Source organism: Pristiophorus japonicus, chromosome 14 (genome assembly GCF_044704955.1).
Source record: "Pristiophorus japonicus isolate sPriJap1 chromosome 14, sPriJap1.hap1, whole genome shotgun sequence".
Lineage (NCBI taxonomy): Eukaryota > Metazoa > Chordata > Chondrichthyes > Pristiophoridae > Pristiophorus > Pristiophorus japonicus.
In genome coordinates, this window is record NC_091990.1 from 186,214,514 (window position 1) to 186,234,185 (window position 19,672).

The 19,672-nt window shown below is 42.1% G+C and overlaps 1 protein-coding gene across 1 annotated transcript in view; it reads right to left on the reverse strand.

Annotated features, from left to right (window-relative positions):
• trim66 (tripartite motif containing 66) overlaps positions 1 to 19,672 on the reverse strand; it is a 338,218-nt gene that overhangs the window by 42,073 nt on the left and 276,473 nt on the right. The window contains exons 5-9 of the mRNA XM_070898689.1: positions 18,184 to 18,300; positions 10,742 to 10,856; positions 7,012 to 7,158; positions 6,704 to 6,818; positions 3,160 to 4,109 (exon numbers count right to left, since the gene is read on the reverse strand). Of these exons, the coding sequence (XP_070754790.1) occupies positions 3,160 to 4,109; positions 6,704 to 6,818; positions 7,012 to 7,158; positions 10,742 to 10,856; positions 18,184 to 18,300 (1,444 nt within the window). The remainder of the gene's footprint in view (positions 1 to 3,159; positions 4,110 to 6,703; positions 6,819 to 7,011; positions 7,159 to 10,741; positions 10,857 to 18,183; positions 18,301 to 19,672) is intronic.

The following is a 19,672-nucleotide window of genomic DNA, read 5'->3' on the forward strand; positions in this document are numbered from 1 at the left end:
CCAAAAACACACATTTAGACTTCTTGAGTCGCAGGCCTACCCGGTCCAGTCGGCGTAGCACCTCCTCCAGGTTGTGGAGATGTTCCTCGGTGTCACAACCCGTGATGAGGATGTCGTCCTGAAATACGATTGTTCCAGGAATGGATTTGAGCAGGCTTTCCATGTTTCTTTGAAAAATCGCGGCCGCTGATCGAATGCCAAACGGGCACCTGTTGTACACGAACAGTCCCTTGTGCGTAATGATGGTGGTCAGTAGTTTAGATTCGTCGGCCAGTTCTTGGGTCATGTAGGCTGAGGTGAGATCCAACTTGGTAAACAGCTTGCCGCCTGCCAGCGTGGCAAAAAGATCCTCTGCTCTTGGAAGCGGGTATTGGTCTTGTAGGGGCACCCGATTGATGGTGGCCTTGTAGTTGCCACAGATCCTGACAGAGCCATCCGCTTTTAGGACGGGAACGATGGGGCTCGCCTAGTTGCTGAATTCAATGGGTGAGATGATGCCCTCTCTCAGCAAATGGTCCAATTTGCTCTCAATTTTCTCCCGCATCACATACGGCACCGCTCTGGCTTTGTGGTGCACTGGTCTGGCATCCAGGGTGATGCGTATCACTACTTTGGTACCTTTGAATGTCCCGACGCCAGGTTGGAATAGTGACTCAAATTGTTGTAGGACTTGTGAGCATGAGCTTCGCTCCACAGATGACAGTGCATGCACATCCCCCCATTTCTAGTTCACCTCAGCTAACCAGCTCCTTCCCAACAGTGCAGGACCATTGCCCGGGACAGCCGGTTCACTGATACATTGTGTGTGACCACCAACATTGCACTGCCTAGTGCTGGAATGATTTCTTTGGTGTCCATCCGTAATTACGTCTCAATGCGTTCTAGTTTGGTCTGCTGGCTTTGAGTGGCCACAGCTTTTCGAATTGTTGAACACTCATGAGTGACTGGCTGGCCCCCGTGTCCAGCTCCATGCGTACAGGAATGCTGTTTAATAAAACCTTCATCATCATTGGTGGCGTTTTGGTATATGAGCTGTGAATGTTTGCCACATGAACCCACTGAACTTCAGCATCCATTGATTTGCCAAGAGTCATCCTGCATCACAGACCCCTCATCTGGTCCATCCGCCTCGTAAATTAGCCTGGTCACAGGCTTCCTGCACATTTGAGCTAAATGGCCACCGAGGTTGCAATTTCTGCAGACAAATTGTTGAAACCTGCAAGTCCTGGCAGAGTGTTTGCCCCCACATCTCCAGCATGAGCTGAGATTCCCATTGTTGTGAACAAAAGAGCTATGACCTGGCATTTCTCGCTGATTGTCCCTTTGACTGCCCTTGAGTACCCTGTTAGTGGGTGTCAATGGCCCCATCCCGGATCGCATTGTCCACTGTGATGGCGTAAATGTCCATTCAGCCTGCCATTGTCTCTGTTGAAAACCTGCTCTGGGGTCTATTGCTGCCTGGGGTGTGTCAAACTGCCCTTGCCTGCCTGCGGGGCTCTGAGTCACGTTTATGATATTGACTCCCTGATCCCCCGCCGCGTTGGAGGCAGAATTGTGCGAGTATATTATTTTGGTTTCCTCCTCCCCTGCTATGAAGGTCTGAGCCATCAACGCCGCCGCTTCCAAAGTCAAGTCCTTGGTCTCAATTAACATTCGGAAAATCCCCGCATGACCGATGCCCTCAATAAAGAAATCCCTTAACATCTCCCCCCTGCAGGCGTCTGTGAACTTACAGAGGCTGGCCAAGCGCCGAAGGTCCGCAACAAAGTCCAGTATGCTCTGTCCTTCACGACGTCGGTGGGAATAGAATCTGTGTTGGGCCATGTGTATGCCGCTCGCCGGTTTGAGGTGCTCACCGATTAGTTTGCTGAGCTCTTCAAAGGTTTTGTCCGCCGGCTTTTCGGGTCCAATAGGTCCTTCATGAGCGCGTAAGTCTTAGGTCCGCAGCTGGTCAGCAGATGTGCCCTTCGCTTGACAGCCGCTGCATCTCCCAGCCATTCTTTTGTGACAAAGCTTTGCTGGAGCCTCTCAATGAAATCGTCCTAGTCTTCATCAACACAGTACCGTTCCTCTGTGCTACCAGTGGCCATTCTCGTGGGTTGTTGATTCCCGTTTCTCGTTGCCAATGTAAAGTCCTTACTCAATGGCACAAAACCCACACGAGGCACATTCTATACGCAAGGTCACTCTATGACCTGAACCTTTATTCACAGGACCAAGAAGTGATGACCCTGCGTGGGACCTCCCTTTATATACCTGGTTGACCAGGTAAGGAGTGTCTCCCACAAGTTCACCCCCTGTGGTCAAGGTGTGCATTGCTTAAGTATATCCAGTATTGCAGTAGTGTTACATAGAGGTTACATACATGACAAGGCCCATCATATTAAAATAATCTCCTCCCCTTTTGTAACACATATTTTCACAGTAACCTATTATTTATTACCTGTTCATCATTTCATTCTTTAGCTGCTCCCATGTTCAACTTAGTTTCAAACTTTGTAATTTCTACATTTGCTTACTATCACAAGAGTACTGCCCTCAACTCCCTTCCCCACTCTAAGCACTGCAACACCAAAATATTTAAGCACAAGGGAATGAAAACCGAGAAGTCATGCAGCTGTAAATTATGCCTCACACCCAAAGCTCCCTCACTCCAATTAATAAGCATACCAGAATCAAATTAAAATGATGTAGCACAAAAATAGAGTCAACTTTTTACAACAAACCTTTACACATTGTGATGATCGAGACAAAAGTAATTTTTTTTAATGCTGATTCTATCCGATCTTTAAATAAAATATATGAAGCCGAATTCAGCCTTTCACCCTTTTAAGTCTTTGCTGAAGTGCCTTAAATGGGTGAGACAAAATCTAATTCACGTTCAGCTCAATATGTATAAGCCCTTCCAGCTTGTTCTGAACGTTATAATTTTTCTTAATTTTCAAAAATAGCCAAGAACAATGTCTCAATCCTGGTTTAGGCTTACTCAGGTATATGCTACAATACTTACAGAAGCACTTTGTACTGAAACTCTTCTCCGCACTCAATCATATTTCCAATGTTTTTAAAAAAAAGTTACGTTATAACAAGAAAGTTGTAATCTGTTATCACATGCATCTCACTTACAGTAACTTGATTGGTCACATTTAGCTGCAACACCTGGTTATCTTCACTCTGCTGGTCCACTCCAGTCGGCTGGTCCTGATCATTCACCTCAACTCTTTGGAGACCAAGGTGCTGTAGTTCCACTGGCATTTCTTGTTTCTTTAGGACAGACTGCCTTATAATGGAATTCTGTGTCAAAGTAGTATCCTGCACATGCTGCTGGTTCTGGTTAAATTGATGTGGTTGTTCCAGGAGATCCTTAAGGCCCATTTGCATTTGATCTGGTTGACACGGTTGTTTTGTGCCTGGGCTCTGTTGGCCTGTTTCCTCTGGACAGGGTTTGCCCTGCACTTCTCCCACAAATGGTCGTTGTTGAATTTGCAGCAATTGCTGCTTCACAGGATATGGTTGCAACACTGATCGTTTCGGTTGCTTCAAATGCTGCATTTGACAGCGTTGCTTCTGTGGTTGTGGCTGGTGCACAAGTTGCTTTGGCTGCTGCAAGGCTACCATATGCATTGGTGTTATGCTTCTTTGCTGTTGCATGGTATATGCTGGGTGCAGACTTTGCTGCAGGTGTTGTGCTTGTAGGTGTCCTATCAAAACTGGGCTACGTTCAAGCCCAGTCTGAGCTACATGCCACTGCTGCAAAGTTGGTATCGGCTGCACTGGCAATGCACGTGGAAAATATTTCTGTTGAGACTGGCTCTGCGGCATACTACTGTACTGCATCTGGAGCTGATGCTGCAAATGTCCTGGCAGTTGGCCAAAACTCTGATGATGCTGCAAACAGCTTAAGGCCTCGTGCTCTTTGTGAACTAGATGCATGTCTGGACATTGATTGCTACAGACTGAATATTGTTGGCCAGGATTCTGGCACAGAACAGATGGTTGCAAACTTGGTCCATGATTTGTAATGTCACAAGGTACTGGTGATGGCCGTTGATGGAAGGAGGGCTGGCATTCCTGGTGAGTTGCTTTTTCACAGTCAAATGACAAATGGCCTGAGGAAAATTAAACACAAATATTACAATATACTTTTATCAAGAAAGAAAGAAAAATTACCAAGCCCTTTAATTTTCTCCTTTCTACTCTTACACATGCCAAATCTTGGTGGGTACGAACAACCTATCTCAGCCAAATGGTCAGTTCCTCATGTGCAAGTCTGGACAGTGAATGCTGGCAATCTATTTTTCCACGGTGCCCACACACATGTATACTTGCCAGCAAAGGATAGTGGACAGTGATCAAGAGAGAGAACCACAGGTGATTTCTCTCCTCCAAAGACCAGGTGCACAGGGGACAATTGTAGCACCCTACTGCCCCCCTGAATGAAACCAGTTCACTCAGCACAGATAAAAATTAGGGCTGCGATTACTTCAGTCAATACCACATTGGGTGGTACCTTTACTACGTAAGCTTGATGCCCAAATATTTATTTCTACTTTCCATATAAAAGATGCCCATACTAATGAACTCAATGCAACCCCATTAAAGGGAATACATTTCTTCTATCATCAGGGGAGCTCAAAGATTCAAATTTTAAAGAAGCTCACAAATTATTGAAGTTTCCACCTGTGGATACAAATTCACATGATCAAAGCCTAAGAGATTGAAAGCCCACTTATAATGTATAGAGCTGTGATAATTTTTAAAAGTGAGATGTAGTCAAACAAGCCAAAAAGACACTCCCTGCCAATGACAGAAACTTGGCAGATCTGTTATTGGCCATGACTAATCATGAGTCTTCACCAGAGCTCATTTTAAACCATGGCACAATGGACAAGTACCACAAATACAGTTTACAGGCAGATGATCGTAAAGGTGACAGGCCTAAACAAATGGATTCCAGATATGCTAAACGATAGAAGAATTTTATCTTTCTAGTTATAGAAAAAAATGATAGAAGATTACTATCCCTTCACAGAAATGTAATTGAATTCCATAGGATTGGCACCCTTTATATGGAAAATGATCAAACTTAAAAATTTGGGTAGCAAGGTAATTTCTGTATTAAAGTTATATTGGGACATTCAAACTATAAGATTATTACTACAACATTGGGGTCAGGTTCCACACACATCACACAAAAAGCCAATTCAGCCGATCTGGCCCCTGTGCTGACACCAGCTCTTCAACTGGAGCTATCCACTTCAATCCCATTTCCTGGTTTCTTTTTTCTATATTTTTCCCTCAAATACTTATCCAATTCAATTGTAAACAATGTTGTAGCCTCTGCCTCAATAGCCACTTGTGGTAAAGCATTTCATGCTCAAATAATCCACTATGAAAAAAAAACTTCTAACTTTCCCTTCACTCTTCTAATAATACTTCTAAATCTGTGCTCTCTTATTACTGATGTGCCAACAAGTAGAAACAATCTTCCAATGCTTCCCTTCTCAAAACCTTATGCAGCAGGATCAGTTCCATTAAAATAAGCTGGTTCCATTACCCCAGCACTGTCACCGCTTACAGCGTCACCTTAACCCTTCAGAGAACTATTTGTGTCTCATTTAAGTAATTATGAATGATACACCTAAATGTAAAAATGCCTGCAATTAATCATTCTGGCATCTATTTAAATCTATATATTATTGATTGAAATCTATCGAGTAGTTTTTAAGAAGAGACTCTCTTAATATAAAGGAAAATTATTTAAATTGTATTTTCACACATACATACTGTGTGCTATAATGTGGAATATATATTACATACATATTTTATGAAGCTACTGTACAATTTTATGAAATGATGTTTGCATATGGAGTATATTGATACATTACGGTTTCTTAGCATAGTTGTTCTTGTACTGGGGAACAATGCTGATTTAAGGGTTGAAACAATGTTTTATCCTTGCAGTTTAGTTAGATTGGGAAATAAGTCGAGTCCTACCAACTAGTGGCATGCTGGTCGGATTTGCTAATCTTCTGCATGAATGAGTGACACTATTGCTATATTATTTTCACTCCTGGTTTGGTTTAAACTCTTTCCCAACATCCCAATTGCTGTAGGCACATCACTTTCTGTACCAAATTCACCTCCGTGACAAAAGACAACACAGAAAAAACCTTTCCATTTTCAAATTGTCTACTTAGTCTACAGTTTCCTCCCAGAACTCCAACTAAGGCTGCTTAGAAACCAGTCACTAGCAGACCAACAGTGTGATTCAGAGCAACTCAAAAATGAAATGATTCTTGTTTAGTACATCTTTTAACAGTGCGGCAACCATTTTACTGGAATATAATTTATTTTAAAATATATTTTATCGCAACAATCTAGTTAGCAATTGGTTTGTTCCAAAGTTATACAGAAATCAATGGTTGGCAGATTTTATTATAAATATATAGATTACTGGAAGATGAACAGGAACATAAATCATTCATGTTGAAAATGTATCTTAATACAAAGATAATCCTTTATAATTGTATTAATATACATTTGAAATACGAATGAGTTGTGTTCTTATCGTATAAACCTATTACTGCATATTTGATGACCATCAACTCAGGATACAGGATAAGAATGGGTCTGTAGGAGCAATGGAACAATGTCATTATTTAGTTAGCATTGACTGGAACTGTTTTAAGATTTTTCCTACCTAATGTAGAGAGCTTTTTAGTCCATGTGGCAGAGTCCCAGCGAAACTGAATCTTGGAGGGACCCAAATCCACATTGCACTGTGTTTCCAGCAAACGTCGCATCTGAAACAGGATCTAAATAATGGAATATTAATATTGGTTATTGCATATCAGCCAAATATTTTCTAAATATAAATAATGAATACTCTGCTATCTAAATTTTACTTACAACAATAACTGATGCAAAAGAAAATTTAGACAGCACTAGAAAATCTACACCTCGAATTTACAGCATCATTGGTTGCCAGAGATGGCTCTACACACTTACCAGTTCCTTGCTGAATAAGAATGGGATATTGTTCTTCTTAGAGACTGCCCAGTTGATGAAGTTTAACACGTGCTCTAGGTGCCTGCACAAACCCATCACTGCTTGTAGCTGGTGCTCCAGCTTGTGCCTCCGTTCGTTTGTGATTCTCTGTGTGATCAATGGAATGTAGCATCATTATCACGAAAAGCAGCTTCTAGCGCACCAGAAATGTAGGACACACACAGTTATTTATTTTTCATGTAAGATAGGACAGGGGCAAAGGGACAGATCTTAGTGAGCCTGGTGCAATGCTTTTTAGGTTCTCATCCTGTAGAAATCCTCATCAGACAGATAGGTGCTAGCATCATGGCTAAAATCACTTATCCCACATTCCCAGTGGGAAGCTGCACTCAAAGAAAAGCAGATTGGAGAATCAGATGAAGTGTTGTAGCACTAGCTCAAATCTCCATTCTTTCGAGTGCAGCTCCCCACTGGTTAAATCGTATTGGTGAATTTACATTGGAGTCCGTGCCCCAGGAAGAATGGGATCAGTGAATTTTAGAGTCTGTGCCCTCAAGCTCCAGCTAGGGGTAAAAGGTAGCAGTGGCAGAAGGTGGGTCGTGGCATTCCACAAGGATCAGTGCTGGGACACCACTGTTGTTCACAATTTGTATTAACGATTTAGACTTTGGAATCAAAAACACAATTTCTAAATTTGCAGATGACATCAAATTGGAGGGAGATAGTCAATATGAGAAGAACTGCTTCAAATTACAGGAGGACATTAATAAACTTGCAGAATGGGCATATAATTGGTAAATGAAGTTCAACACAGATAAATGTGAGGTATTGCATGTTGGTAGGAAGAATAGGGAAGTCACTTATTACTTGGAGGGTGCAAGTCTCGGTGGGGTACAGGAACAAAGAGATCCTGGAGTGCAAATACACAAATCACTAAAAGTTGTAACGCAGGTTAGCAAGGTCATAAAAAAAGCAAACCAAGCACGAGGGTTTATTTCTACAGGTATAGAATTGAAACATTTTCTAAACAAGTATCGAACCTTGGTTAGACTACATTTAGAATACTGCGTACAGTTCTGGTCGCTATATTATAAAAAGGATATAGAGGCACTGGAGCGGGTGCAGAGAAGATTTACAAGGATGATACCAGAAATGCGAGGGTAAACATAGAAAATAGGTGCAGGAGTAGGCCATTCAGCCCTTCGAGCCTGTACCACCATTCAATATGATCATGGCTGATTATGCAACTTCAGTACCCCATTCCTGCTTTTTCTCCATACCCCTTGATCCCTTTATCCGTAAGGCCCACATCTAACTCCCTTTTGAATATATCTAACGAACTGGCCTCAACAACTTTCTGTGGTAGAGAATTCCACAGGTTCACAACTCTGTGAGTGAAGAAGTTTCTCCTCATCTCGGTCCTAAATAGCTTACCCCTTATCCTTAGACTGTGACCCCTGGTTCTGGACTTCCCCAACATCAGGAACATTCTTCCTGCATCGAACCTGTCCAATCCTGTCAGAATTTTATATGTTTTTATGAGATCCCGTCTCATTCTTCTAAATTCCACTGAATATAAGCCCAGTCGATCCAATCTTTCTTCATATGTCAGTCCTGTCATCCCGGAAATCAGTCTGGGCACTTGTACAATTTGTGTTTCAGTACCCTTGGAAAAAAAAAAAAAAAAAACAAGGGGACACTTGTTTGATTCATATCAGGAAAGGATGAACAGGCTGGATCTCTTTTCTCTTGAAAAAAGGCTGAGGGTTGACCTAATTGGGATCTTTAAAATTATGAAAGGTTTTGATAGAGTGGATACAGAGAGAATGTTTCTATTTGTGGGGAAGAGCATAACTCGAGACCATCAATATAAGATAGTCACCAAGAAATCCAATAAGGAATTCAGAAGAAACTTCTTTCCCAAATAGTGGTGAGATTGCGAAACTCGTTACCACAGAGAGTGGTTGAAGCGAATACTATAGATGCATTTAAAGAGAGGCTAGACAAGCATATGAGAGAAATAGGAATAGAGGGTTATGCTGTTAGATTTAGATGAGGAAAGACAGGTGGGAGGGTTGAGTGGAGCATAAACGCTGGCATGGACTGGTTGGGCCAAATGGCCTGTTTCTGTACCATATATTCTATGTAATCCTATGTAATCCTACAAGGTGGCAATCCAAAGGAGTTACAGCTATTCAGTCACCTACGGGTCCACACATACGGGAACAATAAGACTGAGCTCTTACAGTCAGTTATCAGCTAACACTCGTTTTAGCATTCTATGCACGGCACTGGATTTTATTCTCCTGACCAAACATTTTCTTTGCATGGTGATATTCTGTTCCAGATAAATTTAAGTCCCTCAAATGTATCCTGGTTTCACATCTACTTACAGCCCATTCAAAATTTTCTGTTCAGGGAGGAGGTGGAGGGCATTTTTTCCCCTTAAGCTTTTAGTAATAAAATCAATCTTCTCAATTCATAGTTTTTTTTAAATTAAAAATTGAATTGACAGTGGTTCAGTGGTACATGGGTGTTGCAGCTCCAATATGCTCCCTGGAGTACACATGCTTGCAATGCTCTAAATGCCAATATTTTGATCTAAACTGTGCTATTAGATATAGAGCTTTTGCCCACGACAGAGGAAATATCAGAATGCAAGTCATCCTCAGCACCTACACTGCATACCTCCTTTGTATGCACTTAAAAGCAAACATTGCCAGATGCAATTAAAATGTTTTTTATTCATTCCTGGGATGTGGGTGTGCTGGCAAAGCCAGCATTTATTGCCCATCCCGAATTGCCTTCTTGAACCGCAGTCCTGCAATGCTAACTTTGTTGTAGCAGTTTGGTACAACTGAGTGGCTTGCTAGGCCATTTCAGAGGCCAGTTAAGAATCAACCACATATACACCAGACCGGGTAAAGATTTCCTTCCCTAAAGGACAGTAACGAACTAGTTGGGTTTTTTCCTGACAATCCATAGTTTCATAGTCATCATTTCTGATGTTAGCTTTTTTTTTTGCAGATTCATTTAATTAACTGTATTTCATTTCCCCCAGCTGCCATGGTGGGATTTGAACTTACATCTCCAGATTATTATTCCAAGTCTCTGGATTACTAGTCCAGTAGCATAACCACTATGTTAACATACCCTTTCAATCTACATTGAAGCAGATTGATTGCATACTTGCCAACCTGGTTAAGAAATTATGCCTGGCCCTAGAAAAATTAATGAACAGGAAAACAGTATACAAAATAACCACGTAAAAAACAATTTTATAACCCCTCAGGGAGACAACCAGCATAATTTTGATGACAGTTTTACAGGTAATGGAACTCCTTAGCTGACATCTCAGTTCCAATGTATGACAGGAAGTCAAAATGAAGGTCGGTTACAACATGTGATGCAATTCAGCTGTATGAAGTGATGAACTTTCACTTGGCACACATATACTGAAAATCACTTCTTATCAAAACAATTAAAAATAAAACTACAACAAGAAAAGAATCAAACACACTATGACAGTCACTGTATGCCATTACATGGCTATTACACAAAAATGATCTCCTAGTCTATAACTGATGTGCAAGTGCAATACTTTTCTCTTCAAGGCAGATTCAAACCCAACAAATACCAATGAGTGCAGCCTTGTTCTTATGTTGCAGTTGGGTTTCTTGAAATGTTTGTAAAAGTGAAACTAGTTGTGGTACATCACAATATGTCTCACCTCCAGCTGGTCCATCAGAACATTGACTCGTTTATTTAATTCATTTATCATGATCATCTTTGCCATCTTAATCTGATTTTCCACCTTTGTCCGCATTTGCTCTACTTCATTTAACCTGCAAGACAAATTTTCTTTTCAGTAAAAATATATTTGAATAGACAATGCATTTATGTCACTTTATTTGATTGGTTGAAGGGAGTAAATCAGTATATCGTCCAATAGCACTAGTGTTTGTGTAAAATCTTTTAGGAGCTCAAGGGGCCATGATTCTATCCTAAAGCCACTGAAAATTAAAAACGGGTTTGGCAAGGGGGGAAGCAGGGGAGAGAATTCTTCCATTTTTCTACGGAGTTTCCACCCAACTAAGAACAGACAGCTCCCAGGCCTCCATCAACGTTACTGTACATAGATGGCCAGTGTACATGAGCAGGCTGGAATGCTTAACCCCCAGTCCTTCAAATTTGTAGAGACCTGTCTCACTTTCACTTTGTGCCTTTGTAAGATGTTACGACAGAGATCAAAAGTTCATTATCTGAGGAATCACAAGTATGAATTGTGATTCCTCTAATTTTCCCCATCTCCCTTCCAATTTGAAGGCATTGATTCCCTCACTGAGGTATGGTTCCATGGGCAGTGGCTAGGAACATAGAATCAATGTTGCTTTAAAAAAAATTTACTAATAGGATTGCTCCAGATTATATGTTCAAATTAAACAAAATAGAGGTCGAGAGGAAGATCAATAATTCTCTCGATAAATTTATTTCCTTTTTTGCCACGAAAGTGAGAAGTGGCATGGTGATGCTACACATTGGGTCTCCAACACACCATTAAGGTGTGATGCAAATCTGTTCTTCTGATTTCCCAAATAGAGGGGATGGAATTCCTATTGTCAATAATCCCATTTGGTACCCACACCAACTTTTCCTAAAGTTATCCAACTTTCATTAAAGTTCCGCCCATATAGAGTTCATGATCTCAACTCTGCCATCATGTAGAGATACAAAGTCTAGGCCAAGACCTTGCCTTCAGGGACAGAGGGGAAAATCATAGGGAGAGTTGGGCCTGCTGGTCTTGCACACCTTCAATGGGTCAGTGACAATGTGACATTGCTACAAACCTGTGGGCACCTGTCTATTCTCTAGAATTTGTGGGACAGTGAAGGAAAAGAGGGAAAATAAATGAATAGAACATATTACAGTAAGTCAACGAAATGAGTGAATGCCATTGCAACTGTCTTGCTTGAAATATCATGAATTTAACCTTGTATGTGTGCCTTCACTACTCAGACTACATCGAATATACAGCACAGAAACAGGCCATTCGGCCCAACCAGTCCATGCCGGCATTTATGCTCCACGCGAGCCTTCTACTATCCTCCCTGATCTAATTCTATCAGCATAATTATTCTCCTCTCCCTCATATGCTTATCTAGCTTCCCCGTAAATGTGTCTATACCACTCCCTGTGGTAGCGAGCTCCACATTCTCACCACTCTCTGGGTAAAGAAGTTTCTTCTGAATTCCCGATTGGATTTCTTGGTGACTATCTTATATTGATGGCCTCTAGTTTTGCTCTTCCCCACAAGAGGAAACAGTCTCTTCTGTGTCTACTCTATCAAAAATGTTCATAATTTTAAAGACCACTATTAAGCCATCTCTTTCAAGAGAAAAGAGACCTACGGCTGGAAAGCTGATGCTCCCCCCATCTTTTTGGGGCCACTAGCGCCAACATTTATTTGTGGCTCAGCCACCCCATATTCAGCTCCAAAAGTGGAAAAATGGGTTCCAGTGCTAATGAACCCTTCCAAAGTGGATTTTTCAGCAGTGTGGCTGTCTTGATTTGAGTGTTATGATCACTGAGAAATTCAGCATGCAGCTAAGGGTTTGAAGCAAGACCTTGAGGAGGGGGGGCAGGAGTTTGGAAAGATGGCTGGTGTAAGAGGTGCAAGAAAAGCCAACAGGTTCACTGATATGGAGCTGGAGACACTGATGGATGGTGTGGAGGACAGAAGAAGAATACTGTTTCCTGACGTGGGAAACCTGGCAGACAGGCAGTACATAATGCATAGAGCGAGATTGTAGGGGAGGTGTCAGACACCTCCATCTTTGTGGGCATGCACCCTCCCAGGAGGGTGCTGGCCAGTCTGCACCCGGCCCTTCCAGGGTGCCGATGAATCTCTATGCACTGCTCGATAATGCACCTGGTGATACAATGAACATCATTGTATGCATGGTCTGGCGCTGTCTGGAGTTCCACAGTGGAGTGAGCAGCCAAGTGGACAGGGGATATCCCTTGTCCCAATCAGCCAACCGCAATCCTGATTCTGGCCGGTGAAGACGGCAAGCACACTGGTCTGGCGCAGAATGAATTGTAAGGGATATAGAATTGTAGCAGGCAAAGAGCATACAGATAGGTGGTCATAACACAATGCTGAAGGCAGTGAACTAATCAGTATAAGGAGGGTCTGAGAAATAATTGCCTTTTGTATGTAAAGAAGGGAGAGAGAAAATCGGTAATTATAGATCGGTTAGCCTGACATCAGTAGTGGGGAAAATGTTGGAATCAATTATTAAAGATGAAGTAGCAGTGCATTTGGAAAGCAGTGACAGGACCGGTCCAAGTCAGCATGGATTTATGAAAGGGAAATCATGCTTGACAAATCTTCTGGAATTTTTTGAGGATGTAACTACTAGAGTGGACAAAGGAGAACCAGTGGATGTGGTGTATTTGGACTTTCAAAATGCTTTTGACAAGGTCCCACACAAGAGATTGGTGTGCAAAATTAAAGCACATGGTGTTGGGGTTAATGTACGTGGATAGAGAACTGGTTGGCAGACAGGAAGCAGGGAGTCGGGATAAACGGGTCCTTTTCAGAATGGCAGGCAGTGACTAGTGGGGTGCCACAGGGCTCAGTGCTATTTACAATACACATTAATGATTTAGATGAAGGAATTGAGTGTAATATCTCCAAGTTTGCAAATGACACTAAGCTGGGTGGCGGTGTGAGCTGTGAGGGGGACACTAAGAGGCTGCAGAGTGACTTGGACAGGTTAGGTGAGTGGGCAAATGCATGGCAGATACACTATAATGTGGATAAATGTGAGGTTATCCACTTTGGGGGCAAAAACACAAAGGCAGAATATTATCTGAATGGCAGCAGATTAGGAAAAGGGGCGGTGCAATGAGACACAGGAAGAATGTTCCCGATGTTGGGCAAGTCCAGAACCAGGGGACACAGTCTAAGGATAAGGGGTAAGCCATTTAGGACTGAGATGAAGAGAAACTACTTCACTCAGAACCTGTGGAACCTGCTAACCTGTGGAATTCCCTGCCGCAGAGAGTTGTTGATGCCAGTTCATTGGATATATTTAAGAGGGAGTTAGATATGGGCCTTACGGCTAAAGGGATCAAGGGGTATGGAGAGAAAGCAGGAAAGGGGTACTGAGGTGAATGATCAGCCATGATCTTATTGAATGGTGGTGCAGGCTCGAAGGGCCGAATGGCCTACTCTTGCACCTATTTTCTATGTTTTTAACACTTGCTTATGTAGATATGACACACTTATAATGCATTAAAACTGTATGGTTAACCTTAGTAACACTTAACAAAACAGCAGAAGTTACAATTTTGATTAGAAATCTCTGAGGAAGAGATAAGAAAGCCAGTATTTTGGAACAGTTACTTCAGGCATCATATAGACTATGGCAAAGTGCAACTCACGGAACAAACACAATGAACATATGATGGGAGATGGACAATTGTACGTACCACTCAGAGCCAGTCTGATAAGAGACGACAAATCAATGTAACTCCACTGATAGCAATAGACCTTTCGATGATTCTGTAGGAGGGTAGCCCCTCTCCAAAACCTGTATAAATTATACTTGAAACCTCTTGTATTTTAAAGGTTCCACAATTGAACTTTCTCTTGGATTTGCTCAAAATCAAGCCGGCTAAACTCAAGGTTTAGTTTGTTTGATTCCGTAGGCGTTATACGGAGGACGCGGGTGAGGTGTCGATTACCTATATCAGGTAGTCCACCTCGAGGGAGAGAAGTCTTCCTTTTACCCCAACAGAATGAATCATGGCTGCTGCCTCCCTTGCCCGCTGCCTCTCTGCACGGTGCCTCCCTTGCCCGCTGTCTCTCTGCACGGTGCCTCCCTTGCCCGCTGCCTCCCTTGCCCGCTGCCTCTCTGCACGGTGCTGATGGCGATGCCTTCTCCTGCGGCCGTCCTGCTTCTGAGCAGATGTCGCCCTCCCAACGCTCCTCCCATCCCCAGGGTGAACCCTGCCAAGCAGGTCTCTGCAGCCCACAGGCCTCCACTAAAGAGTCAGATCTGAAAGTTGTCCAAAAGTATGTGAAAACATCTGAGCAGCACTCAGCAGGTTTAATGGAGCCAAAACAATTAATAAAACGATATGAAAAGCTAAATACTGCGGATGATGGAATCTGAGGTTTTCGAGTCGGTGCATGAATGCGACACCGTTGGAGTTTTGCTGCGATCAGGTTCGTTTGATAGGGTTTTATTCATTATTTGTGTTTTTATTTCAGATTCCATCATTCGCAGTATTTAGCTTTTCATATTGATTTTTTCGATCGGCTGCCCAAACTCCGCGGTAGCCGGCCCTTCGGGGATGGTGCATTTTGGCACCCCCAGCCTGTTCATCCGTTCCAGATAGGTATCATCCTTGTAAATATTCTCTGCACCCTCTCTAGTTCCTCTATATCCTTGTTTTAATGTGGTGACCAGAATGGCACATAGTACTCAAAGTGTGGTCTAACCAAGCTACGATTCAAGTTAGCATAACTTCTCTACTTTTCAATTCTATCCCTCTAGAAATAAATCCTGGTGCTTGGTTTTCATTTTTTACGGCTTTATTGACCTACGTCAAAACTTTTATTGATTTATGTATTTGTATTCCCAGATCCCTTTGCTCCTCTACCCCATTTAGATTCTTACTTTCCAAGTAATACATGGCCTCCTTATTTTTCCTACCAAAATGGACAGCAGTTAAAGGTGACCCACCTCCACCTTCTCCGCTGAGAATAGGCAATAAATACCAGCCTTGCCAGTGACACACATCCCAAGAATTAATATAAATTTATTGGAAGAGCAGCAGAATTTTCCTGTGGCCTGACTAGCATTTATCCCCCAATCAACATTGCTAAAAATAGATTATCTGATCATTTATCTGATTGCTGCTTATGCGACTTTTCCACATTGTCCTACATTACAACAATGATTAAACTTAAACATACTTTATTGGCTGTTAAATGATTTTGGGATGTCCTTAGGATGTGAAAGGCACTATGTAAATGCACTTTCTTTCTAACTGTGAAGTAACTGTAACCACCGCGTAAGCACTGTTTCAATTTTGAAATAGCACAGCTGAGGTCATAATTATTAATTTGAGCACAGGCAAGACATCAAGGCAGCACTATGCTCAACACTCATCCAGTCAATGAACAACATCAAACTAATATCAAAATTCTAACATAGTTCAGTCTCATAATGAAACAAACAAATAATTATCCATTGGACAATCGTTCTAAAGTGCAACATACCCACGGACACCTGGGAGTCCTTGGCCAAAGGCTGCCCAAAATGGAGGAAGTGCATCCGGGGAGGGCGCTGAGCTCCTCGAGTCTCGTCGCCGAGAGCATGCAGAAATCAAGCACAGGCTGCGTGCGGCAAACCTGTCCCACCCACCCCTTCCCTCAATGACTATCTGTCCCACCTGTGACTGAGACTGTGGTTCTCGTATTGGACTGTACAGCCACCTAAGAACGCATGTTAAGTGTGGAAGCAAGTCTTCCTCGATTCCGAGGGACCTCCTATGATGATGATGATGTCTGACCACCACACCGCAGGAAGGATGTATTGGCCTTAGAGGGTGTGCAGTGCAGATTCACCAAAATGATACCAGAGCTATAAGGGTTAAATTATGAGGGCAGATTGCACAGTCTAGACTTGTATCCACTTGAGTACAGAAGATTAAGGGGTGATCTAATTAAGGTGTTTAAGATGATTAAAAGATTTGATAGGGTAGATAAAGAGAAACTATTTACTCTGGTGGGGGGAGTCCAGAACAAGGGGGCAGAACCTTAAAATTAGAGCTAGGTTGCTCAGGGATGATGTCAGGAAGGTACTTCTTCACACAAAGAGTGGTGGAAATCTAGAACTCTCTTCCTCCCAAAAATCTGTTGAGGTTAGATCAATTCAAAGTATTGAAACTGGGATTGATAGATTTTTGGGATATGGAGCAAGGCAGGTAAATGCAGTTAAGTTACAGATCAGCCATGATCTAATTGAATGGTGGAGCAGACTCAGGGGACTTGATGGCTACTCCTGTTGCTATATTCCTACTAATGTTCACTGACCAGAATTAAGTATATTTTGTCTTCTTTCAGAAAATCGTTTTGTTCTTTATACCAACTTTAGAGCTGCAAATCAGCTATGGGTGCATTAGTAGCACGACGGTATTTCGTGTTGCTGACGCTGAGCACACCTCCCTGTATTATTTAGTGGCCCCTCATTTACATAGTGCTAGCAATCTGCATCCTGTGCTGGCAGTGCAAAGACCACAAGGAGCAGGATTTCCTGGAATAGGAGCTGAAATGTGGTATTGCTGCTTCTTAAAGCGCCACCATGCTTCCTTTTGGTGACAAAGTTTGAAATAGAGTAATATCTAATGTGGATTGTCCTGAGATGAAAATTATCCTGCAAATGTCCAGCACAAAACAGTGGAGAAATTATGTCAGGTGGAATATATTAAATCTTAGAATCATAGAAAAATTACGACACAGAAGGAGGCCATTTGGCCCATCGTAAATGGTAGCAGTGCAGCAATAAAGTTGAAACCAAACACACCCGATATTGCCTCATGATCATTGAACCGGCGAGCTGCAGACACCTAATAGGCATCCCCAGACAGCTCACCAGTGAAGAGGAATGGAAGATTGTGCCACTGCAATGCCAGAAGTGGCCATCAGGTAAGTGTTTAAAGGGAATATTGGCAGATTTCAGAGCTAATTGATATAACAACATCTGTTATCAAATCTTTTTGTGATACAAAATTGCATTAAAAAATGTAAAACTAGATTTTTTTTAAAGGGCTAATATATTTGATTTTATAAATTCATCTGAGTAGATTTAATTGAGTGTTCTGAAAAGTTATTATTGACTGGATATAAATAGGCTGCTTGTATCAGCAGAGTTATTGCCTTCTCATAGGAACAGATTTGGGGAATTAGCCTTGGGAAAACACTTATCATTCCTTAAATTATTTTTGATTAAACACAATTCCTATATTTTTTTCAATTTTGGACTGGCATTGTAGCTCCATACAATAAATGATATAACTTAATTATTTCAAACTGCTTTGTTGAACTAATTTTAGCCCAGTGATTATGCCTTTTTCAGTTAAAGTACACTATGTTACCTGTCCTGTACTTGTTTTGCTGAGCTCTGAATGGTGACTTTTTTCTCTTCCATTTTCAGCGTCAACTCCTCCAAAATTATCTTCTGATTCTGTAAAGCATCTTCCAAATATTTAAAACTGTGGGCAAGAAGACGACAAACCAGATTGTTAGAAAAATCAGCACCTTTGCAGCTGCTGAAAACAGTGTTTTTTTGTTTGGAACATCAGGCCCCTTCCACTGATGTATTTTTAAAACCCCCACACCACCACTGAAGTAGTTTCTCCTCACACCCCCACTGAGGTACTTTTACATCCCCACTCCTGCTCCCTCCTCTCCTGCACCTCGTTTCCTTACCCTTCCTTCCTTTCCCATGTCCCGTAATTCCAGAAGGCATTTGACAAGGTGCCACATAAAAGGTTACTGCACAAGATAAAAGTTCATGGGATTGGGGGTAATATATTAGCATGGATAGAGGATTGGCGAATGAACAGAAAACAGAGAGTCGGGATAAATGGTTCATTCTCAGGTTGGCAATCAGTAACCAGTGGGGTGCCGCAGGGATCAGTGCTGGGACCCCAACTATTTTCAATCTATATTAACGACTTGGAGGAAGGGACCGAGTGTAACGTAGCCAAGTTTGCTGATGATACAAAGATGGGAAGAAAAACAATGTGTGAGGAGAACACAAAAATTCTGCAAAAGGACATAGACAGGCTAAGTGAGTGGGCAAAAATTTGGTAGATGGAGTATAATGTTGGAAAGTGTGAGGTCATGCACTTTGGCAGAAAAAAAATCAAAGAGCAAGTTATTATTTAAATGGAGAAAGATTGCAAAGTGCTGCAGTACAGCGGGACCTGGGGGTACTTGTTCATGAAACACAAAAGGATAGTATGCAGGTACAGCAAGTGATCAGGAAGGCCAATGGAATCTTGGCCTTTATTGCAAAGGGGATGGAGTATAAAAGCAGGGAAGTCTTGCTACAGTTGTACAGGGTATTGGTGAGGTCACACCTGGAATACTGCATGCAGTTTTGGTTTCCATATTTACAAAAGGATATATTTGCTTTGGAGGCAGTTCAGAGAAGGTTCACTAGGTTGATTCCAGAGATGAGGGGGTTGACTTATGAGGAAAGGTTGAGTAGGTTGGGTTTCTACTCATTGGAATTCAGATGAGTGAGAGATGATCTTATCGAAACGTATAAGATTATGAGGGGGCTTGACAAGGTGGATGCAGAGAGGATGTTTCCATTGATAGGGGAGATTAGAACTAGAGGGCATAATCTTAGAATAAGGGGCCACCCATTTAAAACTGAGATGAGGAGAAATTTCTTCTCTCAGAGGGTTGTGGATCTGTGGAATTCGCTGCCTCGGAGAGCTGTGGAAGCTGGGACATTGAATAAATTTAAGACAGAAATAGTTTCTTAAACGATAAGGGATTTAGGGGTTATGGAGAGCGGGCAGCGAAGTGGACCTGAGTTCATGATCGGATCAGCCATGATCGTATTAAATG